A 26,778-nucleotide genomic window follows, 5' to 3' on the forward strand; every position below is an offset into this window, starting at 1 on the left:
TGTGAATGGAGTCTCTGCTGTTCATGGCTGCATTGCCACCGTGTGTAAACTGTCCTAGGAACACTACACAGTTTTAACAAGGAAGTCCTGTCACATATGACAATATGAGTGAACCTGCTTTGTGAAATAAACCAGTCACAGAAGGACAAACACTGCATGATTCCACTTACACGAGGAGTGACTGCTTCCTTAAACTTTGCTCCTTACTGTCAAACTATGTTTCAAAATACTTATACCAATTACCTCTTGGAAAGCAAGGAGATCAAACCAGTCAATCCTAAAGGAAATCAGTCCTGAATACTTATCAGAAGGACTGATGCTGAAAGCTTCCAATACTTTGGCCACCTGATGTGAAGAACTGACTCATTGGAAAGGACCCTGATGCTGGGAAAGATTGAAGACATGAGGAAAAGGGGACAGAGGATGAGATGGTTGCATGGCATCACCAACACGATGGACATGAGTTTGAGCAAGCTCTGGGAGTTGGTGATGGACAAGGAAGCCTGGCGTGCTGCAGTCCATGGGTTTGCAAAGAGTCGGACACGACTGAGCAACTGAACTGACCTGATACCAATTATCATTTCACCAGCTGTGCATGAGAGTTTCAGCGTGTGCTTGCCTGGGAAACTGGTAATTTCTTATTTTTCTTATTCAAATTGAAAGGTATGTAGCAGACCATGAAGTGGAGAAATACAGAGAATGCTTGTGTTCTGGTGTGTTGGAAAACCATGGACTTTAAAAACACGTATGATTAAATACCCCACTTACAGTGTGACCTTACCTGATTGGCTTAAACTTTCAATTTCCCTTTATGTAGAATGGGAATAGTGTCCATATCAAGGCTGTTTGAAGGACCAGAGAAATACATTTACAGTGCCTAACATAGTACCAGTATAAAGTAGGGATGAAATGACTAATGGCTATCAGTATCACTCTTTCTTACTCATTTCCAAAATGGAATGAGTGGAGGAATCAAAGATCCAGTTTCTTGGAGCCTCTTCAAGCGAGTTACAAGGGTAGAAAGCTACACTTTTGCAGACTGTTTGCAGGTATTATATAACATGTTTGCTTTGTGGGACTTGAGCAGAGAAATGTATCTTGAATAAATAAGAACAAAAAAGCATAAAACTTTTAGGGCCTTTAAAACTCCAAACCAAATATCAAATCAAGTGCATCAAAAGGCATCTCTTATGAAACATTTAAAAGGAAAGATCAGAAAGTAACTCAAAACAACTGTGTTCAAGCCTAACTAAAATAGAAAAATGTAAACATTCCCCAGATTTTAATGTTACCATTTTCATTCATGCACCAGGATCTGCTCATTGAGAAGCAGGTGTGCTGCCATGGAGACCATTCTACGTATTTCCTTAGAGTCATTCATTCACCTGAGAGCTACTGCAAGAGCTGACAACTGACTCTTGATGATTTAAAAGTTACTCTAGCTCATGCAGCTCAATACCAGAAAAATAAAATAAAACGACCCAATCAAAAAACAGGCCAAAGAACTAAAAAGACATTTCTCCAAAGAAGACATACAGATGGCTAACAAACACATGAAAAGAAGCTCAACATCACTCATTATCAGAGAAATGCAAATCAAAACCACAATGAGGTACCATCTCACGCCGGTCAGAATGGCTGCTATCAAAAAGTCTACAAACAATAAATGCTGGAGAGGGTATGGAAAAAAGGGAATGCAAACTAGTACAGCCACTATGGAGAAGAGTGTAGAGATTCCTTAAAAAACTGGAAACAGAACTGCCATAGGACCCAGCAATCCCACTGCTGGGCATACACACTGAGGAAACCAGATCTGAAAGAGACACGTGCACCCCAGTGTTCATCACAGCACTGTTTACAACAGCCAGGACATGGAAGCAACCTAGATGCCCATCAGCAGATGAATGGATAAGAAAGTTGTGGTACATATACATGATGGAGTATTACTCAGCTTTGAAAATAACACATTTACATCAGTTCTAATGAGGTGGATGAAACTGGAGCCTATTATACAGAGTGAAGTAAGCCAGACACAAAAACACCAATACAGTATACTAATGCATATATATGGAATTTTTAAAAGATGGTAACGATGACCATATACGTGAGACAGCAACAGAGACACAGATATAAAGAATAGATTTTTGGACTCAGTGGAGAAGGCGAGCGTGGGATGATTTGAGAGAACAGCATTGAAACATATATATTACCATGTGTGAAATAGATGACCAGTCTAAGTTCAATGCATGAAAGAGGGCACTCAAAGCCAGTGCACTGGGACAGCCCAGAGGGATGGGAGGGGGAGGGAGGTGGGAGGGGGTTCAGGATGGGGACACATGTACGCCGGTGACTGATTCATGTCAGTGTATGGCAAAAACCACCACAATATTGTAAAGTAATTAGCCTCTAATTAAATAAATAAATTTAAAAACATGAATGATAAATAAATAAGTAAAAGTCATTCTAGAAAGTTACTAACCTCCTTTCATTCTGGGTTATTGTGCCATTTTCCAGCTTTTTAACTGTAGTCGCCAGCACTTTATTTGCATCGTTGGCAAAGTCTAAGTCTCGGACCTCGGACAGTGGGACAGACACAATGGCGAACGCTTCTTTATCTTCTTTTGTTTGGCAAGTTCCAATCTGCAATGTATTTTCCATTAAGATTAGTTGCTTTATTAAAAAATGATGCAATACTCTTCAAGTACTAACACATCTTAGTACTGCAGAAGAGGTACAAAGCAGAAGTAGATGATCCAAACACAACTCCTACAAGCATCGGCCACTATGAAAAGCTGTAGAGACACAGATCTCTCCTGCCCATTTCCTGCCTTGTTCTCAAAGCCCGACTGGCAGTGTTTCCCTTTTACCCTTGCCCTTTGCTTCAGTTTCAACAGAGGAGAAGAAATGCCCTTCTGGAATCTTCTTCCCTTTCCACATGCTGCTCCCATTCTCTTGGTATCTCTGCTGCATCTTCTTGAATCACAGCCCTGCAGTGACCTGACTGGTGGGCATGAGTCCTTGATGAAATTCATTGCAATAATTTCTAATATTGACGAAGTGCAGTTCTAAGAACATGTAAGTCATTCCCTAATCCTATTCACACGACATCTGGATGAAAAGTAAACCATTCTCAGAAACATTTACCTTCAACATAACTGGCCTCTCTTCATCCGTGTCTATGGGGATGCTAGTACTGGTTACCCACGTGTTTGTACATAAATGTCTTAACCGAACATATGAGTTCCTAAAAGAAAAATAATATTTAAAAAATGGTTTATAAAAAATGAACACACTTAACATTAACATATTTAACAGTTTCATACATGATATGAATGTAAATATATTTTAGGCAATTAACTGAGTGTAGATCAGTCACGTTTAAAGGGAAAATCTGACTACAGACTATTTCAAAGCATGCATTACCTAGACCGGTGTTTCTCAAAATCTAGACCTTGGACCAGCACCATCAGCATTGCCTGGACACTAGTTAGAAATAAAAATTCCAAGGTTTTACCCCAGTCCACTGAATCAGAGAATCTGAGCGTGAGGTCTAACAGTGAGTATTTTACCAGCCTCTCCAGGAAATTCTGATGTATACGAAGGTAAGAAGCACTGACTGTGTAACCATCTCAGTTATAATGGCTGTCTCACTTGTAGTTCCTTTTGTGGTTTAACCATTTGCACATGAAAGTATATAGTGTAGTCAATCCTCAATACTTGCAGATTATGTACTTGTGACAAATTATCTGTAACCCCAAAATCAACTCTTGGGAGCACTCTGGCAGTCTTTCTCAGACATGCATAGAGTAGCAAAAAATTTGATTCCCTGCCATTCACATCCCCAGTGTAGGCTGAACAAGGCGATGCCCTGCCTTCTCGTTTCTACTCTTGAACTGTCAACAAGCGTCTTTTCGTGGTCTGTATATTACCATGTTTTTCACTGTCACTGGGGAATTCATTGTTGAAAACAGTCCCAGTGCTGAAGTGCTGTCTTGTGTTCCTGCAGGGTAAAGCTGTGAAGTGCATTACAGAGAAAATACTAACGACAGAGAAGCTTCATCCAGGCATGAGTTGCCGTGCTGGTGGTCATGAATTCAGTGTTCATGAACCAAAAATATATATTAAGTGAGGTGTCTTTAACCAAAAACACATAGAAAACAAGGCTGAGTATTAACTGATTGACAAAAATACTGTGTCCAGAGGCTTGCAGGAACCTAACTCTGTATTTCCCATAGGAGCAATGGTCCCATATTTGCTAATTCATTTTCTGGCAATAATAAGAACGAATGATAGGTGAATTGTGAGAGAGTGTATGAGAAAGAACAGCTAGAGCTTCCTCCGGCTCAAATATTATCATTTTCAGTGAAACTTAAACAAAATGAATAAAGTGTCCATTAAAAGAAAACCATTGTGGTAATTTTCTCTGCCTTCAGGTTGCAAGAAGTTCAGCAGGAAAGATAAGATAAATCCCTATAACACAAGGCAGATAGCATTAAGGCCAATAAGAGAAACTCAAATTAAAAAAAAAAAATCAAAGGCTTCAGGGAAAGAGATTTAGTCTCAAACACCATGGTTCTGCTCATTAATGAAAGCAGATTGAGATTTTTCAAAAATCTAGAACAGCAAAGGTCCAATTATTGTCCAAATAATCAGCAAAGGTCCAGTACTGAAATACCTCTGTGATACCACTTATCTTCTGCATGGAATTACACAGGAGATGTCATTTGGACTCAGTTATCGTCACCATTGTATTTTAAGCATCTGGAAAGTGGGGCCATAGCTTATTCAGCTCCAAGGTCGTTCCCCCTAGTCTTACCCCTGCACTTTCTCTATAGATGCTTATGGAGTCAACCTAGATGGCTGAGTTCCAAACTAATGAGACCACACTTGAGCATGATAACTTGCAATTTCCAAGAATTCTAGAAATGAGTAATTCCTTAGGACCTACACCACAAAAATCCTTTCTTAGAATCTTGAAGTCATTTGAATGTCTAAAATACGAAGGCACTGGGAGGACTTCCTGGCAGTCCAGGGCTTAAGACTTTGCCTTCCAATGCAGGGGGTATGGGTTTGATCCCTGGTTGGGGAGCTAAGATCCCACATGTCTCAAGGCCAAAAAAACAAAACATAAAACAGAAGCAGTATTGTAACAAATTCAATAAAGATTTTTAAAATGATCCACACCAAAAAAAAAAATCTTAAATAAATAAAAATAAAAGATGAAGGCATGCATTATAGTGGTTAAGAGTATAGACTTCAAATTCACACACATCAGGATCAAATCAATCATTGACTCATCAACCGAGTCACACTAAGCCAGTAGTTCCCCAACCTGGCTGCACAGTAGCGTCACCAGACAAGCTTCTGCAGCCTGTTGCCCAGGCCGCACTGCACATTACTTAAATCAGAATGTCTGGGACTCAGAGAAGGCATCAGTACTTTTTAAAGATCTCCAAGTGATTTCACCGGTCTTCGAGTGACCAGAGCATAAAAGGCAAAATGCCGCACAGGTGATTCCAATTTAAAGCTGACGTGAAAAGCACGGCATTAACTAGTTCATCCCAGGTGGCTCAAAATTCGCCTGCAATGTGGGAGACCTAGGTTCGATTCCTGGGTCGAAAAGATCTCCTAGAGAAGGAAATGGCAACCCACTACAGTATTCTTGCCTGGGAAATCCCATGGACAAAGGCGTCTGGTGGGCTACAGTCCATGGGGGTCACAAAGAGTCAGACACTACTGAGCAATTAAGCACACACAGCAGAGCTAGTCTTTAGTTCTGATCTGTCAGAATTGCCGCCAGGATATTTATAAAGAACTTGACGGAGTGCTCAGCACACAGCAAGAGCTCCAGAGTGATATTACAATAGTAGTTATTACTAAGTGTTCACTAGCACAAGCTTTAAAACAACTAATGACAAAGGATATGTTAATACAAAAATCTGTTCTATGAGAAGGGCCCAGCAGCAGCTCTCAATAGTAATAGATGAACCCTTCCATACAGAGCAAGGCTCTGGGGCTTGTCTATACTTTATAGTGAGATCTTTCTACCTTTTCCTTAAGCAAGTTTTCTTGGTTAGAGTTCAAGAAGGACTCTATGTTTGCTGAGTTAAAATCTAAAGTGAGTAGTGAGAGCAAGGATTTATTAAGATGCCATACTCAGAAAAGAAGGTCAGAGACTTGCATCAAGTCAAACCTTCAGCGGGGATCTCTTTACAGATCTCTATTGGTAGCCCAAAGAGAAATGGCTCAGGCAAGGCCAAGATTCAGCTACATTTCGCCCATCCAAGTACCAAACAGGTCTGACCCTGCTCAGCTTCCAAGATCAGGCATGTTCTGGGTGGTGTGACCATAGACTCAGCTACATATCTCATGAGTGAGAACAGCTGTGAAACAGCGCAGGAAGCCCAAAGAGCAGTGATTTCTGGCAGTGTTAGCAGAGCAACCTTTTACCTTCTCTGAAAGTAACCTGCACAGTAATATCTGCATTTTGAGCCTGCACCTCAGTCTAACCACTGCGATCTGCCCAAGGCCAAGGACAATCATGCTGGATCAAGGATAATTTAGAACAATCCCACTAAACTTAATAATAAAGGCAAAACTCTATGCGTCTAGAGATTGCATCCTAGTGCTATTGTTGGAAGGTAGACAGCTGTAGGCCAAAAAAAAAAAAAAACTTAATCAAATCCAAACAAAAGAATGTAAAATATTCTCTCACTTTAAGTTAACAATTACCTCACTAACAATCCTCCTTCCCCCTCTTCATTTAGGTCTACTTGCCTCCTAGCTGGGCCTTCAGCACAGCTAGTAAATTTCAAGATTTTTCCATTTCGTGTTCCTGCTGCTTGAAACACTTCTCCCAGATGGAGAGGGCTTGATCTTTCAAATCATTCAGATCTTTTCTCAAATGTCCTCAATCAGAGAGGTCTCATACCTAATAATAGAACTCTCCATATGCTTCAGTTTTTCTTCAAAACATTTTTATTACCTGACCTTATAGTTTGTGCTTATTTGTTTATTACCTCTCTCTCCCATCTGAATTTAAGTTCATAACCAGTTTGCTCACAGTTGTCCTCCCAATGCCAAAGCCAATGCCTTGGAGGTAATCAATGTTCAGTAAAGATTTGTTGACTCAATGACTAACTAAATGAACAAATGGATGAACAAATAAATGAATGAATGAAATCTGGAATTTGACATAATAAAAATGTCATAAGTATTTTTAAATTAATTTTTACTGGAGTATAAAAATGCTGTAAGTATTAATGGAAATGCTTCTAGATTGTTTTTCATTTTAGTAACCACAGGACATCCAAGTAATAGAAATAAATAATTCTTATGAATTTCTCAGAATGTCTCTTGCCCTGAACATTTTACTTATTTTTAAGAATAGAACAACTATGTTAATCTACTCATAAAAGAGGCATGATTTTTTACACTTGCTTTTCATTTATACTTGCTCTCTTGCTGTCACAAAAATTATATTAAAATTATGGTTTTAACTCCTTACCAACCAGTAAAATTATTCAAAGGGACATTATTGTTTAACCTGTTTTTTTGTGTTTTTTTTTTTACCTTGGAACCAGGCAGTCCGCTCTCTGAAGAGTCGTGGCATCCAGTTCGAAAAGCGATGCAATGTCATTTCCATGTGGAACTGAGACCAAAGTGTACATGATCTTCTCCCCTGCCTGGCGTTTCTTCTTTGAAGCTGGAAGATCTCCATCTCTCTGTTGAGGTGGTAGAATGTTTTTTACTTTTATTAGGTTTCTTACTAAACTGGGAGAGAAGTTTAAATTTGCATGTATTTCTTCATTGGATTACAGTGATGCCTAGTTCACACACTCCTGAGGACTTAATCTGGGCAAATTATCAAAGCACAACAGTCAAAATAGCTATGGTCCTTCCCTGATATTGAGCATTCCACATTTAAAACAAACACGGAGGGACTTCTCTAGTGGTCCACAGGTTAAGAATCCGCCTCCCAGTGTAGGTGATGTGGACTTCAATCCCTGGTCGGGAAGCTAAGATTCCACATGCCTGAGGGCAACTAAACCCATGCACTGCACTGCTGAGCCTGAAAACTCTAGAGTCCATGCTCCACAACTAGAGAAAACCTACACACCACAATGAAGACTCAGCTTAGCCAAAACAAAACAAACAGAAACACAGAGAAGAAACAGTGTGCTGAATCATCTAGATTTCACAACTTGGAAGCATGGAAGTATTTCAGAGTTCCTGCCTAATCCCTAAAGCACCACTGGGATATTAACTTGGAGTGAAGGGGAATCAACAGCAGGATTTCCATTCAGTTCACTGGCTATTCTATAAGATCCCAGAAGATACTATAATGTCAAATAAAGTGAAGTCAAATGGAACAGAAGCCTTTATGAGGAAACTCAGCCAATATTTCCACTACATCCCTACAATTTTAAGCAGAGAACAACACAAGACTGATGATTATGCGTTTTCTCTTGAACTTCCCCAAGTTCCTATGTCCCATGGAAGGATTTGATGTATAAGAAAACCAAAACAGGACACAGCAATTATAATATAAGCTTGTAATACTTCTACATATTTATTAAATCAATTAAATTTGAATATAAAAGAGGATGGCTGTCATTGTATCATCAAAGAAGTTGAAAGAAAATAGAGGAGGGAAGGGATGCTCAAAGGTAAATGAGAGCAGTTCATATCCAAAGACAAGCTTTGCTTTCAAGGTCGCCATGGCAATGTAGTACTACACCTGATCATTCCAAAATGTTCACTTAAAGCACCATCCCAAGGCTGTGAGCATCATTCTCCTTGGATCAGAAAATCCATGCCATTTCTTGCTGGTGTCTTCTGTAAATGGTGCACAAACTGGCAACACCACTGACCTACAAATGGGCAGAGGAACTGCCAGGGTCCAAAGTAGAAGCAGGACTGCTATCTGCTAAATCTCTCACAGCCTAGCAGTACCTGGCAGCTCTTGGCATCTTTCACTTATAGGCCCTCCACAAAGACCCAAGTTCAAACGCAAATGAAGATAGGAGTCTGGCAAACTCTCCCCAGGTAGTTTAACCCTGGTAACAGTTGTTTCTTATCAGTAAGTATGAACTATGTTTATTCATCAGAAAAAGGTAACTTACTACACATTAGAAGGAAGTATAGGGAAATAGGAAAGAAGGAAATGCAAAAACAGTAAGCAAATTACACTTGTGAATTTACACAAAGCTTCTCAGGGTACCCAAACCATTCCTTGGTTGTTCTTGCTAATCTTACAACAAAAGTTTGAGAAAAAGGAAGAACATTATTTCATTTAAACAAAGAGATGAGTGCAGTTACCTGCCAGAGATGAAAGATGAGGGAAGGAGAGAAGGAAAGAGGATGCAGAGGGGGAGGACCAGAGGAGAAAGGAGGTGGGGGAGGGAGGAGAAAGGAGAGGAGAAAGAAGGGAACGAGATGGGGAGGAGGGAATAAAAGGGGGGAAAGGAGAGGGGAAGAGGAAGGAGAAGCGAGCAGTGACAGCAGCAGTGAATGCCCAACTCCAAATTTAACTAGCCATATCTCAAGCCATATCACCCAAAGCCAGAGGCCTGGTCTGCAGCCCTTAGGCATTGAGTGAGTCACTCCTCAAAGAACAGGCATAAACTCAATAGTTAACAACCTTCTTTAAGGTTTCTGAAAAAATTCTCATGGGTCAGAAGACCCAATTCACAGCCATCTGCATTGAGGGCATGGAAATCTGTGAACTGAAAACAAAAGTCTTTGAAGGGCAAAACACCATCCTATCTTGACAGAAGAAAACCTAAATGTCTTTAAATAACCCAATAAAAATGGCCTGGCCAGACAAGTAAGTTAGGAAAGAAGGCAGCCTGGGTAACATTATAGCTCAGGCTCATGGAATCTCAAGCTTGGGAAAGATTTTCATAGATCATCTGTGAGCTAAAAACACTTCTTCCCAAATAAATCTCTGGCAGCAGCTAGTCAAGTGAAATTCTATTACTTGAAATTTATTCCTTTGCATCATGAAAACACTGGTCTTTAATTATTCCCTACTGAAATTTAGGCAGCCTTTGTACAAGTTTCGTTTATTTCCTGTATTTCAACTCTCACGGACAGTTGAGGGAAAGAGTCTAAAGAAAGAAAAATAGTTGGAATGAGAAGGTCAAAATAAGAGAAGGAATGGGAAGTGTGGGCACTAGAAGGAAAATAGGAATGTGCGAGAAAAATATGACACCAAAAGCACTTTCAATGAAAAATAATGATTGATAATCAAGCTTCCATGAAAACAAATTTCTCCTGCTCTGTGAAAGACACAGTCAAAAGAATGAGAAGATAAGCCACAGACTGGGAGAAAATACTTACAAAAGAAATATTTAATAAAGGACTGGTATCTCAAATATACAAGGAACTCTTAAAATTCAATAATATGAAAACAATTAATCGAATTTTTAAAAGGGCAAAAGACCTGAACAGATACCTCACCAAAGATGACATACAGATGGTAGATACATATATGAAAAGATGATCAATATCAAATGTCATTAGGGGGTAGCAAATTCTCTAATTAGATCTCACTTGCAGCAATGATATACTATATACACCTACTGAAAGGCCAAAATCCAAAACAGTGGCAACACCAAAGGCTGACGAGGATGTGGAACATGAATTCTCATTCATCACTGGTGGGAATGAAAAATGGTACAGTCCCTTTGGAAGACATTTCAATGGTTTCACGCAAAACAAAGCACACTCTAATACCATAGGATTCAGCAATGATGCTCCTTGTTATTTACCCATATGAGCTGAAAAGCTATGTCCACACAAAAACTTGCATCACAGCTTTATTCATACCTACCAAAACATAAAAGCAAACAAAATACCTTTCAGTAGGTGAGTGAATAATAAACTGTGGGACATTCAAACAATCAAATGTTATTCAGCACTAGAAAGAAATGAACTATCAAGCCATGAAAAGACATGAGGAAACCTTAAAGGCACAGTTAAAATGAAAAAAGCCAATGTGAAAAAGCTACATACTGTGCGACTTCAAATATATGGCAGTATGATATTCTGGAAAAAGCAAAATTATGGCACAGTAAAAAGATCAGTGGCTGCCAGGGATGGGAGGAGAATGAGTAGGAAAAACACAGAGGATTTTTAAAGCAATGTAACTATTCTGTATGAAATTTTTATGTTGGATACATGTCATTATACTTTAATCAAAGAGATAGAAAGTTATACACCAAGAGTGAACCCTAAGGTAAACTATGGACTTTGGGTGACAATGATGTGCCAAGGTAGGTTAACCAGTGTAATAAATATACCAAATAAATGCACCACTCCAGTAAAGGATGCTCATAGTAGGGGACGCTGTACTTTTGTGCAGGCAGGGGTATATGGGAACCGTCTGTATCTTACAATGAATTTTGCTATGCATCTAAGATGCTCTTTACAAATACCTATTTAAAAAAACAAAACAAAACAAAACAACCAATCGATGAGTGGCACAAGTATAGAGCCTGTCCTCTAGAGCCTGGGAGCTGCAACTACGGAAGCCCATGACCCTAAGCCCATGCTCAGCAACAAGAGAAGCCACAGCAGTGAGAAGCCTGCACGCCACAACCAGAGAGGCGCCCCAGCTCACCGAAACTTGAAAAAAGCCCGCCCAGCAATGAAGATCCAGTACAACCAAAACAAACTAAATAAGTAAAATTATTAAAAGTACACAATCTGAGAGGAAATATTTGTAAGTTATATATCTGATAAGGGACTTGTATCCAGAATATAAAAAGAACATTTACAACTCAACAGTTGTAAAGACAAATAACTCAATTAAAAATTGAACAAATGATGAGACCAAACATTTCTCCACAGAAGACAGAAAAATGGCCAAGAAATACTTGCAAAAGTGCTCAATCTCATTACTAAATAGGAAAATGTATTAGGATGGTTATAATCAAAGTACAGACAATAACAAGTGTTAGGATGTGGAGAGACTGTAACACTCAGTCTCTCCCCATATTGCTGGGGAACACAAAATGGTGCAACCACTTAGGAAGAGTTTAGTAGTTCTTCAAAATATTAAACATATAATAACCAGCAATTCTGGGCTTCCCAGGTGGCGCTAGTTGTAAAGAACCTGCCTGCCAATGCAGGAGATGTAAGAGACATGGATTCGATCCCTGGGTGGGAAAGATCCCCTGGAGGAGGGCACGGCAACCCACCCCAGTATTCTTGCCTGGAGCAGCCCATGGACAGGGGAGCCTGACAGGCTACAGTCCATAGGGTCACACAGAGTTGGACATGACTGAAGAGACTTAGCACACACACAACCAGCAATTCTAATACTAGGTATCCACCCAAAAGAAATGAAAGCATATGACCATGCAAAAAATGAATGTGCACATGAATGTTCATAACAGCTTCATTGATAATAGCTGAAAAGCAGAAACAAGCCAAAAGTCCATCAAACGATAAACAAAATATGGTACATGTACAAAATGGATTATTTGGCCATGAAAAGGATACATGCTACATGTATGCCCTTTGAAAACATTGTTATGCGAGAGAAGCCAGACACTTAAAAGGCCATATATTGTATAATTCCATATATGAAATATTCAGAAAAGGCAGATTCTCAGAGACAGTAGATCTGGGTTGATAGGGGCTGCTAGTGGATATAGGCTTTCTTTGTTGGCGTGATAAAAAAACGTTCTAAAATTAGATAGTGGTTACAGATTCACAACACTGTACCTTCTAAATGGGGGAATTCTTATGGTATGTGAATAATAACTTAGTAAAGCTAAGGACAGGGAGGCCTGGCGTGTTGCGATTCGTGGGGTCGCAAAGAGTCAGACACGACTGAGCGACTGAACTGAACTGAACTGAACTGAAAGCTGCTGAGGAAGAAAGGAAAGGAAAGAGCGCGAGGGAGGGAAGATGGGAGAGGCAGGGAGGGAGGGAGGAGGGGAGGGAGGGAAGATGGAAGAGGCAGGGAGGTAGAGGAGGAGGAGGGGAGGGAGGGAGGGAGGAGGGAAGGGAAGGAGGGAGGAGGGGAGGGAGGGAGGGAGGAAAGAATGAAAGAACAAACTAACCAACTCAGAAGTACCTTGTTTCATTATCTCTGCCACCCAACTCAACATGAAAATCCAGATATTATACTAAGATATGGATGAAGGAAGTCGCTTTCCCTGGCGGCTCTGAAATGTGATGGTGACACAGGAATCACACTTCTGTCCGACCCCAGATAATTGAGTCAAGGTCTCAAGAAGATCTACACAATCCTCTTATACAGGGCCCAGTAGAATGTACCATGTACAACCAGGAATTCCTTCTCAATAGTAAAAATGGTGGTGACATCTGATATTGAGGATAAAAATCACTATGATGAAGAAGGTAGAGAAAGAGGAATGGGGAGATTTAAGAAGAGAAAATGCTAATTCTAAAAGGAAAAAAGGAAATTCTTTTTTTTATTATAACAAGAAAACTTGGGGAGAAATAGATCAGGAGAGTTACAATCACAAAGAAATATTATAAAAGAGCTCTTTTTTGGATTTGGCAATGCTATTGCAGCCAAAAGAAAGAACCACCAACATAATGAGTGTCATTAATACACATGAGGGAAGACTGCCTCAGAATGGAAGAATGCAGAAATAACGGATGAGATCAGACAGTTGTAGGAAAAAAACTCAAAGGATTTTTGAGACAAGTGGCTTAAATGTAGTGTCAAAAAGGCACAATTAAAACACAATGTTAGCTAAGGAAAATAAAATCTAATCAATTACATTGAACCATATTTGAAGAAGAGCTTCCCTGGTAGTTCAGATGGTAAAGAATCCACCAGCAATGCAGAAGACCCAGGTTTGAGTCCTGTGCTGGGAAGATCCCCTGGAGGAGGAAATGGCAACCCACTCCAGAATTCTTGCCTGGAGAATTCCACAGACAGAGGAGCCTGGTGGGCTAGAGTCCATAGCACTGCAAAAAGTCAGACATGTCTGAGCAATGAACTCTCACACACTTCACTTTTGTATTTGAAGAAATGTTTTGTTAAGAGAAGATAAGCATATACCCTGAATATTGGAGAGTTGATGAACAACTATTTGACAGTTTCTCTCACTGTAGGCCAGTGTAGATGCAACAAATTAGTATTCCAGTCTTCCTGGAGGCATTCCATATCCCTGAAAGGTATCTGTACCATCTGCACACCAATAGTCTCATCATAATTTAGCTTTTGATGCAGACTTTCCTTCAGGGAAAATGCACTAACTGCCCCAAGGCTTCATGTCTACTTAGCAACTGAGAGGGCTTCCCCGGTAGCTCAATGGTAAAGAATCTGCCTGCAGTGCAGGGGATGCAGGTTCAATCCCTGGTTTGGGAAGATCCCCTGGAGCAGGAAATTGCAACCCACTCCAGTATTCTTGCTAGAAAAATCCCATGGACAGAGGAGCCTGGTGGGCTACAGTCCACAGGGTCACAAAGAGTCAGATATGAATAAGTGACTGAGCACAAGCCCGGGGAACTGAGAGATGACATTGTGATTATACATCAGTCATTTGTGAATTCATTTAGTGGAGTCAATCCTCCTGTCTACACTCTCCTTTTTCCTCTTTTGAAAAGCTAATAAAATGAATTTTCTGGACTTATAAAGGGAGAGCAGGTCCAGGTTCCTAGAGACTGCCCTCCTACTGAAATAGAGCAGGACCCTATGGTCCTTGTCCCCCATGTCCTCAGCCTGCCTTTTGTCCATGGAAAAAACTTTAGCCAAAGAATAGGTTTAATCACCAAAGTGAGAACATGCAGAAACAAAGGAAACCAGTCAAAGGAGACCAAATAATAATAGTTTAGCCATTAAGCAGAGTCAAGGACCTTTAGTTCCTCCTCAAGGGCTATGGATAATATTCTGAGCCATGGTCCGTGAGCTGTTTTGCAGATACTGAAACTCATGCAGAGTGGAAGAAGTTAATTACATGATAACCAAACTGTATCCATGACATAAGCTACCACAATTCAGAGAACTGGCCTCAAAGAAATGGAAACAAAGCAACCTTGGAAATGAAGATTAACTGTACTTAAAACAATTAAGATGATATTGATCAGACCACCAATGACTGATTTCAAGATGACTATTGGGACTGACTGTGCTGTTTCTGCATGTAGCCTCTTCTCTCTGTCTATAAAAGCTCTTGCCTCCAGATTGTCGAGTTGGGGAGGGGAGGAGGACGGGGTCGGGGGTGGGGAGGAGTTGGCTTTGGACAGGCATCTGTCCCCTCCCCCTATCCCTTGCCAGTTGCCAGCCTCCAAAACAAAGCAGTTTCTACCAACCTGGCCTCTTTAATGGCTTCTAGGCAATAAGCAGCTGAACCCCACTTTCGATTATATCCCACTTGGTAATATTTCCCTGTGGAATCCTGAGAAGAGTGATCAGAGACCTCTCTAGTTTGACACTCTTACAGTGGACAATAAAAATCCTTGCCATAGAGAAACCTCACTTATTAGGGCTAACTAAAAGCTCACTTTAAATTACTCATACTATTTAAGACCTGTGGTTTAACTTTAAATACACAGGATAAATGGAATGTATATTGTACCCCCAAATCATCTCCTTAGGTCCTTAGGGATAAAAAGCTTTACTGAACAGATAAGTTCCATTTATAAAAGCATAACAATTGTTTATTTGGGAATAGGAGCTTCTAACACATTTAGAAGTTTTTAAAAACAGTGCTGTAGTCTAAAGCTTTATGCTATTAATCTCTTGTCCTCTGTTAATTTGCTTAACAAGCTGTCATAAGCAGTTTGACAGCAAACTTCAAGCTAGCCTTTTGGAATTTTTTAAACAACGAAATGTGAATAATGAGTTGTAAGTATACAATTTCTAAATGAATGGACTGAGTTTCAATATACAAGAAAATTAATGCTTTATTTCCATAACATGAAAACAGTTCTGTTCAAAATCGTGTGCCTGTGGCTTTTGTTTATAAACCCACATCTCTTTTAAAGGAAAAAAAGACCCCAAAACACTAGTTCCCTGCTGAGAATTACAGAAGCACACTTCTCTCCCTCTTTGCATCATGAAAACACATTAAAGTATAACAGAGCTTAAACAGGTGTTAAATTTAACATCAGCTCGTTCTCCCAAACTCTCTCAATTTAGGGCATGCAGGGCCTCAGAATGTTAACCTAGCCTGTTGGGCTTTTAGAAAACCAGCATTTGCACTTGGAAGGAAAGGCACACCATCTCTCAGACTGTATAAATTGAAAATCCCGTATGGAAAGCCAGAGAGGATACTAATGGCTCGCTGGCTTCTCCAGCTCCCGGGGGCCCTGCCATGGCTAACAGCAGGCAGCCTCCTGTAACACCTTCTCTGTTGACTCATTTGTGAGTCATCGAATTTTCAGCAGAGACATCACGTAGGGATGCTGCTGTGAGGAGCCAGAGACATTCGGTAAGAAATAATGTATGCATTTTCAGGGCTGATTCAGACCTGTGCGCAGCCACTGCAGCCTAAGATGTGCGTGCATCTGTGTCTCGGTCCAGACCCTCTGGGGCTCTCACTGCAGACTTTATGTAACAGACACAACCCTGCCAGTTAAAGCTGCAGACACTGCTTCTCTTGCCAGGGTTCCTTCACAATCAAGTGCTCTCAAACGAATTCCTAATATGACCCCTTTCTTTCTTTCTTTTCCTTATCATCTTACCACTTATGAATATAGAGTAAAACTCAAAGAACTGGGGGGTCTTCTTTCAGAATCTGTCCCCCAAAGAAAAAATCTATAGAATAGAAGTTTCAAGTCTATTTCAGCAAAGTTTCATGCTTCCCAGAACATTTCTGTTTCATGCATGTTTTTTATGGTTCTCAAAGGAAGACAATCTGGCTCCTCGGACATATTTGGTCATTTACAGAAATACTTTTAGTTGCCACACTTGGGTGGGGAGAGAATAGGGAGATCACTCCTGGAATCTAGTGAGAAGAATCCATGGACACTGCTAAAAATACTACAATGCAAAGGACAGACCCTACACCAAAGAATGATCTGACCTAAATATCAATATATCAGGATTTCTGGGGTTGAGAATCCCCAGCACAGACAAAAGACATTCCCTCAAAAAATCAGATCACATTCCACAGAAATAAAGTAAGTGAAAATGGGCAGTGTTATCCTCCAAAAAGTCCCCTTCAAAGAGCCATCTGAAAAGATGCAGGCTTTCACGGAGAAAAAATACTAATGACTGTCAGGTTCCCAGCTGGGCTTGATACAGTTCCAATATTTACAGGGTCCCTGTGGATGCTGTACATTTGTAAGATTGGAAATAATAGGCTTCTTTGTAGAATAAATACAGCAATTTGGGTCTTAATGGGAGCTCTGACACACTCCGCCTCATTTCAGCAGCACCAGCCATTAACCTTTGAAACTTCAAAAAATGGAAGGCAACACTTGATAAAGGTTTCTGAATCACAGGAAAAATATTAACTGGATATTAAATAGACAGCATAAGGAAAATTAGAAAAGAAAATAATTAGCATGGTCACAGTGAATTCAGTGTTACTGGAACCTAGATCTGAGGTGAGATAGCATTGTTTTGGGAAACAGATTTCATTTTTCACAGGCTACACTCCAAATGTTCCTGTTTCCTTTCTTAGACAGAAACGTCATTATTGCTAGGTGGTAAATGGTGTATAAAATGAGCAGCCATATTGTTAGCTTTACTGCTCCATATTCTCAGTTTTATTTACTCTCAAGCTAGTGGTTTTAGAGAGAAAAGAAAATGAAATCAAATGTCCCAGTTGGATGTGCTTCTGAGATGACAGATGAGAGCCAATCATAAAATTCTACAGCAAAAGCAAATCCACCTGTGTGGTATGCAATTAAAGTATCACTAGTAACACTGCTTAAACAGAAGGTGCTTAAGAGGTGGAGAAGAAACTATACTTCAGAATACAAAGGAACAAAATCTAGCAGTCTAACTAAGGCTTGATTAACACAAAGAGTGAACTTCACCATGGATTGATTACTTATTTATATGCTCTGTGCAGCTCCATAAACCTTCACACACTATATTCTTCCCCTCATCTCCGCCCAGAAGCATCAATAGCATGTCCAAATGGTATAGAGTGTAAAAAAAGATGAGCACAGAAGATTTACTTCAACTACACAATTTGAAGCTTTGATATGAGGCCCTCTTAAGAGAAACAACTTACACTTTTCAAACCTACCAACATCTTTTACACAAGGAGTTTTCCATCCGTCTGCTTTGATTTTATCCTCATGACATGCAAGTGAGGGATGCAAGGCAAACCTCCTCATTCTATCAGACAGGTGAAGAAACTGAGTCTCAAGAGAGCTAACTGACTTGTCTGAGGCTATGCAAGTTTATGGTGGTGCTAAAGCAGAGCTCTCTCGTCTCTACACCATGCTCAGAAGCCATACAGAATATCACAGCAATAAACCTTGACAAAGAGAAAAACAGTCCTTGACATCCAACAGCTGGCCTGGTATATGAGCCAGGCCTTGGAGTTGCTAGGAGCTGGCCTGACACTCGAGCTGGGCCGTGCAGTTCTCCTGGTGAATATGGACAATTTCACAAAACAGCAACACCAGATAAGGCCACTTCATGACTGGAATGGATCGAGACAAAACGACACCATTTCATAACCATGTCTGAACACCAACAGATTGTGAATATCATACAGGCCACAAAAAAATGATGATCCTGTTCTTCTCCTCTACGAAGTATGAGCAACTACTGCCTCTTTAGCAAGGACAGGGATATCACCTACCCTGCCCATAGATAAAATGTATTAAGACATCTCTTCTTCCTCACAGCATTCCTACACACAGCAAAGCTTCACCTGTTTAAGTCCTCCCTAAAATCAACTACATAAGCCAAAACCCTAAAATAGGTTCTTCCTGACATGTGCTCACTGAGATTCCCCACAGTCCCCCACAGTGTGAGTGCAGAGAGTAATGAACCCCATTTGTTCAAGTACACGTATTTTCCTGGTGGTCTCTGATTAGAAACCATTGTGAGCCCAAACAAGTTTACAAGAAGGACACTTTTTGTGCTTTTCAAACATGGCTACTAATAGCATTTTCCAAAGTCATCGGAAGGTAAGAGCCCAAGAATCCTGGTACAGCTACTTGAAAACCAAGGAGAGAAAAGCCCACACTGTGGGATAAAATTGAATTACAAACAAAAGACCCAATTTATCTAAAAAAAAAAAAAAAAAAACCACTACTTCTCTATTTAAAGATATTTTGACACGAATTAAAGTTTTTACTGGGTCAGTGACCTAAGACTTCAGCTTATTTCTATTGTAAACATGATAATCATTTTGCAGAGAGGAGTCAAACAGGACTGACTCAGGTCCATAAATTCTGATTTGATTCATTGCCTCCATAATCATTATCCTCATAAAACATAAATCTGCATACCAATATAAAACAGTAATCACTTTAAATATTCCAACTGTTTCCATCAAACAGCAGATATTTGGGTGATGCAGTAATAATACCTACTCATTCCAAAAGGGATGGCTAAATTTCTACCAAACTGTATTATAGACTGTGTCTATTTTATATCAAAATATCTGGCTAAATTGTTTTTTAGGGCTTCCCAGGTGGAGCTAATGGTAAAGAACCTGCCTGCAATACAGGAGACATAAGAGACATGGGTTCAATCCCTGGGTGGGGAAGATTCCCTGAAGAAGGAAATGGCAACCCACTAGTATTCCTGTCCAGAGAATCCCACAGACAGATGAGCCCCGCAGGTGGGCTACAGTCCATATGGTGGCAAAGAGTCGGACACAACTGAAGTGACCTAACGCGCATACAAATTGCTTTTAAAGAAATCCAGCCCTACTGAGAGTCACACATAGAAGGGGAGGTAATGAGATATATGAAGCAGTAGACACCACGGGGCAAGAGCAAGTTGCACTCAGTTTAAAACAGTTCAGTACAATTCACGTCAGTTGCTCAGTCGTGTCCAGCTCTTTGTGAACACATGGGATGCAGCACGCCAGGCTTCCCTGTCCATCACCAATTCCCAGAGCTTGCTCAAACTCATGTCCATCAAGCTATGGATGCAATCCAACCATCTCATCCTCTGTCGTCCCCTTCTCCTCCTGCCTTCAATTTTTCCCAGCATCAGGGTCATTTCCAATGAATCGGTTCTTCACATCAGGCGGCCAAAGGATTGCAGCTTCAGCTTCAACATCAGTCCTTCCAATGAATATTCAGGACTGATTTCCTTTAAGATTGGATCTCCTTACAGTCCAAAGTACTCTCAAGAATCTTCTCCAAAAACACAGTTCAAAGGCATCAATTCTTCAGCATTTAGCTTTCTTTATAGTCCAACTCTCACATCCATACATGACTACTGGAAAAACCATAGCCTTGACTAGATGGACCTTTGTTGGCAAAGTAATGTCTCTGCTGTTTAATATGCTGTCTAGGTTGGTCACAGCTTTCCTTCCAAGGAGCAAGTGTCTTTTAATTTCATGGCTGCAGTCACCATCTGCAGTGATTTTGGAGCCCCAAAATATAAAGTCTCTCACTGTTTCATTTCCCCATCTATTTGTCGTGAAGTAACAGGACCTGATCGGAAAGGCAATGGCACCCCACTCCAGTACTCTTGCCTGGAAAATCCCATGGACGGAGGAGCCTGGTAGGCTGCAGTCCATGGGGTCACTAAGAGTCGGACACGACTGAGCAACTTCACTTTCACTTTTCATTTTCATGCATTGGAGAAGGAAATGGCAACCCACTCCAGCATTCTTGCCTGGAGAATCCCAGGGATGGAGGAGCCTGGTAGGCTGCCATCTATGGGGTCACACAGAGTTGGACACGACTGAAGTGACTTAGCAGCAGCAGCAACAGGACCTGATGCCATGATCTTAGTTTTCTGAAAGTTGAGTTCTTAAACCAGCTTTTTCACTCTCATCTTTCACTTTTATCAAGAGGCTCTTTAGTTCTTCTTTGGTTTCTGCCATAAGGGCAGTGTCATCTGCATATGTGAGGTTATTGATATTTCTCCCGGTAATCCTGATTCCAGTTTGTGCTTCATCCAGCCCAGCATTTTGCATGATATACTCTGCATATAAGTTAAATAAGCACAGTGACGATATACAGCCTTGATGTACCCCTTTCCCAATTTGGAACCAGTCTGTTGTTCCATGTCCAGTTCTAACTATTGCTTCTTGACCTGCATACAAGTTTCTCAAGAGGTAGGTAAGGTGGTCTGGTATTCCAGGCTCTTGAAGAATTTTCCACAGTTTGTTGTGATCCACACAGTCAAAGGCTTTGGTGTAGTCAATAAAGCAGAAGTAAAAATAAATAAATAAATAAAGCAGAAGTAGATGTTTTTCTGGAACTCTCTTTCTTTTTCGATGATCCAGCGGATGTTGGCAATTTGATCTCTGGTTCCTCTGCCTTTTCTAAATCCAGTTTGAACATCTGGAAGTTCATAGTTCATGTACTCTTGAAGCCTGGCTTGGAGAATTTTGAGCATTACATTCCTAGCATGAAAGATGAGTGCAATTGTGCAGCAGTTTGAACACTCTTTAGCATTGCCCTTCTTTGGGATTGGAATGAAAACTGATCTTTTCCAGTCCTGTGTCCACTGCTGAGTTTTCCAAATTTGCTGGCATATTGAGAGCAGCACTTTCACAGCATCATCTTTTAGGATTCAAAATAGCTCAACTAGAATCCCATAGCCTCCACTAGATTTGTTCGTAGTAATGCTTCCTAAGGCCCACTTGACTTCACATTCCAGGATGTCTGGCTCCAGGTGAGTGATTACACCATCATGGTTATCTGGGTCATGAAAATCTTTTTGGTATAGTTCTATGGATTCTTTCCACCTCTTCTTAATATCTTCTGCTTTTGCTAGGTCTATACCATGTCTGTCCTTTATCGTGCCCATCTTTGCATGAAATGTTCCCTTGGTATCTCTAATTTTCTTGAAGAGATCTCTAGTCTTTCTGATTCTATTGTTTTCCTCTACTTCTCCGCACTGATCACTGAGGAAGGCTTTCTTATCTCTCCTTGCTATTCTATGGAACTCTGAATTCAAAAGGGTATATCTTTCCTTTTCTCCTTTGTTTTTCATGTCTCTTCTTTTCACAGCTATTTGTAAACCCTCCTCAGACAACCATTTTGCTTTTTTACATTTCTTCTTCTTGGAGATGGTCTTGATCCCTGCCTCCTATACAACGCCACCTCCATCCATAGTTCTTCAGACACTCTGTCTATCAGATCTAATCCCTTGAATCTATTTGTCACTTCTACTGTATAATCATAAGGGGTTTGATTTAGGTCATACCTGAATGGTCTAGTGGTTTTCCCTACTTTCTTCAATTTAAGTCTGAATTTTACCTAAGTTTATGATCTGAGCCACAGTCAGCTCCTGGTCTTGTTTTGCTGACTGTGTAGAGTTTCTCCATCTTTGGCTGCAAAGAATAATATCAGTCTGATTTTGGTATTGGCCATCCAGTAATGTCCATGTGTAGAGTCTTCTTTTGCGTTGTTGGAAGAGGGTGTTTGCTATGACCAGTGCATCTTCTTGGCAAAACTCTGTTAGCCTTTGCCCTGCTTCATTCTGTACTCCAAGGCCAAATTTGCCTGTTACTCCAGGTATCTCTTGACTTCCTACTTTTACATTCCAGTCTTGGGTGTTAGTTCTAGACGATCTTATAGGTCTTCATAGAACCATTCAACTTCACCTTCTTCAGCATTACTGGTTGGAGTATAGACTTAGATTACTGTGATAATTAATGGTTTGACTTGGAAACAAACAGAGATCATTCTGTTGCTTTTGAGACTGCATCCAAGAACTGTATTTCGGACTCTTGTTGACTATGAAGGCTACTCCATTTCTTTGAAGGGATTCTTACCCACAATAGTAGATATAATGGTCATATGAGTTAAATTCATCCATTCCAGTCCATCTTAGTTCACTGATTCCTAAAACGTCAATATTCACTCTTGCCATCTCCTATTTGACCACTTCCATTTTACCTTGATTCATGGACCTAACATTCCAGGTTCCTATGCAATACTGTTCTTTACAGCATCAGACTTTACTTCCATCACCAGACACATCCACAGATGGGTGTTGGTTTTGCTTTGGCTCCATTTCTTCATTCTTTCCAGAGTTATTTCTCCACTGTTCTCCAGTAGCATACTGGGCACCTACCGACCTGGGGAGTTCATCTTTCAGTGTCATATCTTTTTGTCCTTTCATAGTCTTCATGGGGTTCTCAAGGCAAGAATACTGAAGTAGTTTGTCATTCCCTTCTCCAGTGGACCACATTTTGTCAGAACTCACCACCTTGACCAGTCCATCTTGGATGGCCTTACATGGCACGATTCATAGTTTCATTAAGTTAGACAAGGTTGTGGTCCATGTGATCAGTTTGATTAGTTAAAACATTTAGTTATATCTTGTTTGTGCAACTAACTTCAGACAATGGAAATTATTCATTAGAGTGTTTAAGATTAGGCATGAAAATTTTGAGAAGTTTTGTTCCCTTAAGTGTGATTTCAGATCATAAAAGTTATTTAAACTTTCTATTCGGTCATATAAAATTAGTTTACTTATAAATTTTGAACCACTTCTAGATGTTTACTAGCTTTTGTGTGTCATGGAAAACAGGAGTCTCAGGGTTGTCAATTTTCTATTAAAAGAGGGGAAACTGAATCAGTTTAAAGGGTAGTTCACAGTCTTTTCCTGTAGGAAACTGAGAAACAGGAATTTGACTTCTAGGTCTTGTCCTTAGTTGTTTCCAAGGATAGCAGTTACAGAAGTAACTTAAAAATATAACAACAATAATATAAATGATAATTAGACATACCACAAAAAAAGAAATCTAGCCCACCATCTGGGCTTTATTTATTTCACATCAAAGTATCCTGAATTTCTGAATTTTTAATAAGTTTCAGGTATATAGCATTATAATTCAACATCCTATAGTACACAGTCAGTGCTGACCACCAGAAGTCTAGTTACCATCTATTACCACACAGCTTCACTTGTACCCCAAACCCATTCCCTCTGACACATCCCTTCCTCTCTAAAATTTTATTGAATTAAATCATGTTGTCATCATTAAGTCATTTTCTTTACAAGTAGGAATGAGGTTAGCAGTATGAATAATAATAAGTATTTTTAATGAAAAATGATTGAGATCTTTTTGAGTAGCATAGAGTAGAATATTAGAAACAAAACTTATCTACTTGCTGAATGCTTCAATTTCTCTCCATAAATAAACTCCAAGTTATTTTGAATCAAAAATGATTTTTCCATTATCCTGTTTTAATATTAAGTCACAATTCCACTCCTCTTTCCTAATTTCTATGCACTTCTGAAAACTAAATCTAGACCCAGCAAACCTCTGAGACCCAGTTGCCTTCAGCGCTCTATCATAAATAGCCTCCAAGTTGCTAGAAATCTCCCTAAACACCCACTACTGATCATCTCCTTATACTCTAAGCCACCTCATCATTTATTTTTATCATCGATCCACAAACTCTACTCAGAGTCTCTCTCTCAGAGTCCCTAGTCTTCAAATTGTCTACTAACTTCAATTTGTTCATATAAAATATAAATAAAATGCTTGTATTTGATGGAGGAAAAAAAAATAGTTCTACTCACCACATTTTTCCCTTCATTTTGGGCATCTCGATAATCAGGGTTAAGCTAAAAATCAAAAAAACAAAACTAGTTTTGAATTGCTATTAAAAGTACATTAACAAGACCAGTGATCTTTAATTCTAGTTCACTATATTCCCAGGGAAGCCTGGTGTGTTTCAGTCCGTGTGGTGGCAGAGTCAGATATGACTGAACAACTGAACTGAACTGACCTGCTATTCACAGATGGCACAGTGATCGAGAATCTGCCTGCCAATGCAGGAGACATGGGTTCGATCCCTGGGTTGGGAAGATCTCTTGGAGGAAGAAATGGCAGCCCACTCCAGTATTCGTGCTTGGAAAATTCCATGGACAGAAGAGCCTGGTGGACAGGCTACTGTGCATGGGGTCACAAAGAGTTGGACACAACTGAGCATACACACGCATACACACAACGTATACTTAACTAAATTTCACATAAAAAGAGGCTAAGAAAGAAGGTATTACTAAATACCTTCAAATCCGAGTGGCAGGAAACTAGAGGTAAAATACCAAAGCTATGACCTTTGTTTATATCAAACAGTTGACATTTTTGAACAAGTGAGAGCTGACAATCTCACCTCCAAGGAAGCATTCGAGAAACTTCATTTTGCCTACCACAAAACCTGCCATTGACCAATAATGCCTCCACCAAGTTTTAAAAGTAGACCAAAGGCAAGTTTTTAACTGTGATTCAAGATCCTGCTACACATGCTATACATACAAGAAAAGAAAGTCAAGCAAAAGAGGAACTATACACACACACACATTTATATATACATATACACACACATACACGTATCACCTAAGTCAGCTAATGCATGAGGATTATTGAACAAAAAAGAACTCATGTCTCTGGGTTGGGCTGTGGAGTAGTTTGGGGGTCATTCCAATGAGAAGCATGAGATCTGGATATGCTGTGTGTTAACCCGCACATTTCCAGCTGGCTAGAATTCATAACTCCTGACTCCCACTGGACTTCAGTTCAATCACCCAGTCGTGTCCAACTTTTTGCAAACCCATGGACAGCAGCATACCAGGCTTCCCTGTCTATCACCAACTCCTGGAGCTTGCTCAAGCTCATGTCCATCAAGTCGGTGATGCCATCCATCCATCTCATCCTCTGTTGTCCCCTTCTCCTCCTGCCTTCAATCTTTCCACCAGGCTACACAGTTTCAAAAAGGCGTCCTTGTTGATCATTTGGTTTACAGGCTGTTTTCTCAAAATAACAAGCTGCCCAGTTGAATGCAATCCTATTAATGTGAGTCAGTTTGTGTATATAATATGAAACACCAGGTAATTAAAGTCACCACTTAAGACATGAGGCTAGAGGTCATTTTCAGTATGACACTTGGTTAGTAGCTCTGACGAATGCCCCTGCCAATTAATTGCTAAATATTAATGAAGGTGCTGAAAAAAGACCAAAAAGCAAAAAACTCTCAATAACATTGAAGACTTAGACGGAAAACAATCTAAACCTCAAATCTTCAATGAATTGACAGTAATTATAAAGCTGGAGGAGAGGCAATACCTCCCGAGTTGTCATCTCATGGCAAATCTCAACCTCACTTCAGGCTAGTGGCCAAGTGAACACAGTTCAGAAGATACTGGCTGTGGTTCCACAATTTGCCTGCTTACCCACAGAACCTGAGTATTCACCAACCAAAGACCCATACAGAAGTGCTTCTCCATCCCTGAAAAGCTGCTGTGGAATGGAGCAGAAAATGTTTCCCCCATCCTTTATCTGGGCTTCTCAGGTGGCACCAGTGGTAAAGAATCTGCCTGCCAACGCAGGAGACACAAGAGAATCAAGTTTGATCCCTGAGTCGGGAAGATCCCTTGGAAGAGGAAATGGCACCCCACTCCAGTATTCTTGCCAGAAGAATCCCATGGACAGAGGAGTCTGGCAGGCTACATACAGTCCATGGCATTGCAAAGAGTCAGACACAACTGAATATCTGAGCACATCATTCCATCCACTCTCCATTACCTCTCTCTCCTTCTCAAGATCAAAGAGATACAACAAAGCTTAGAAAGCAAATGGGCAGCAAGTGGAGGGAGCAGATGATGGCAGAGGGTTTTCTAAGAAGCTCTGCCTGAAGAAGCAATGAGAAGAGAAAGAACTGTAATGA

General features: G+C 40.2%; 1 protein-coding gene across 2 annotated transcripts in view; it reads right to left on the reverse strand.

Annotated features, from left to right (window-relative positions):
• Window positions 1-26,778, reverse strand: part of ITPR2 (inositol 1,4,5-trisphosphate receptor type 2) — a 556,807-nt gene that overhangs the window by 387,366 nt on the left and 142,663 nt on the right. For both annotated transcript variants that reach the window (XM_061125163.1, XM_061125162.1), the window contains 4 exons: window positions 24,632-24,676; window positions 7,573-7,724; window positions 3,145-3,244; window positions 2,480-2,640 (listed from right to left, as the gene is read on the reverse strand). In XM_061125163.1, the coding sequence (XP_060981146.1) occupies window positions 2,480-2,640; window positions 3,145-3,244; window positions 7,573-7,724; window positions 24,632-24,676 (458 nt within the window). The remainder of the gene's footprint in view (window positions 1-2,479; window positions 2,641-3,144; window positions 3,245-7,572; window positions 7,725-24,631; window positions 24,677-26,778) is intronic.

This window comes from Dama dama, chromosome 22 (assembly GCF_033118175.1).
Source record: "Dama dama isolate Ldn47 chromosome 22, ASM3311817v1, whole genome shotgun sequence".
NCBI classification, from domain to species: domain Eukaryota; kingdom Metazoa; phylum Chordata; class Mammalia; order Artiodactyla; family Cervidae; genus Dama; species Dama dama.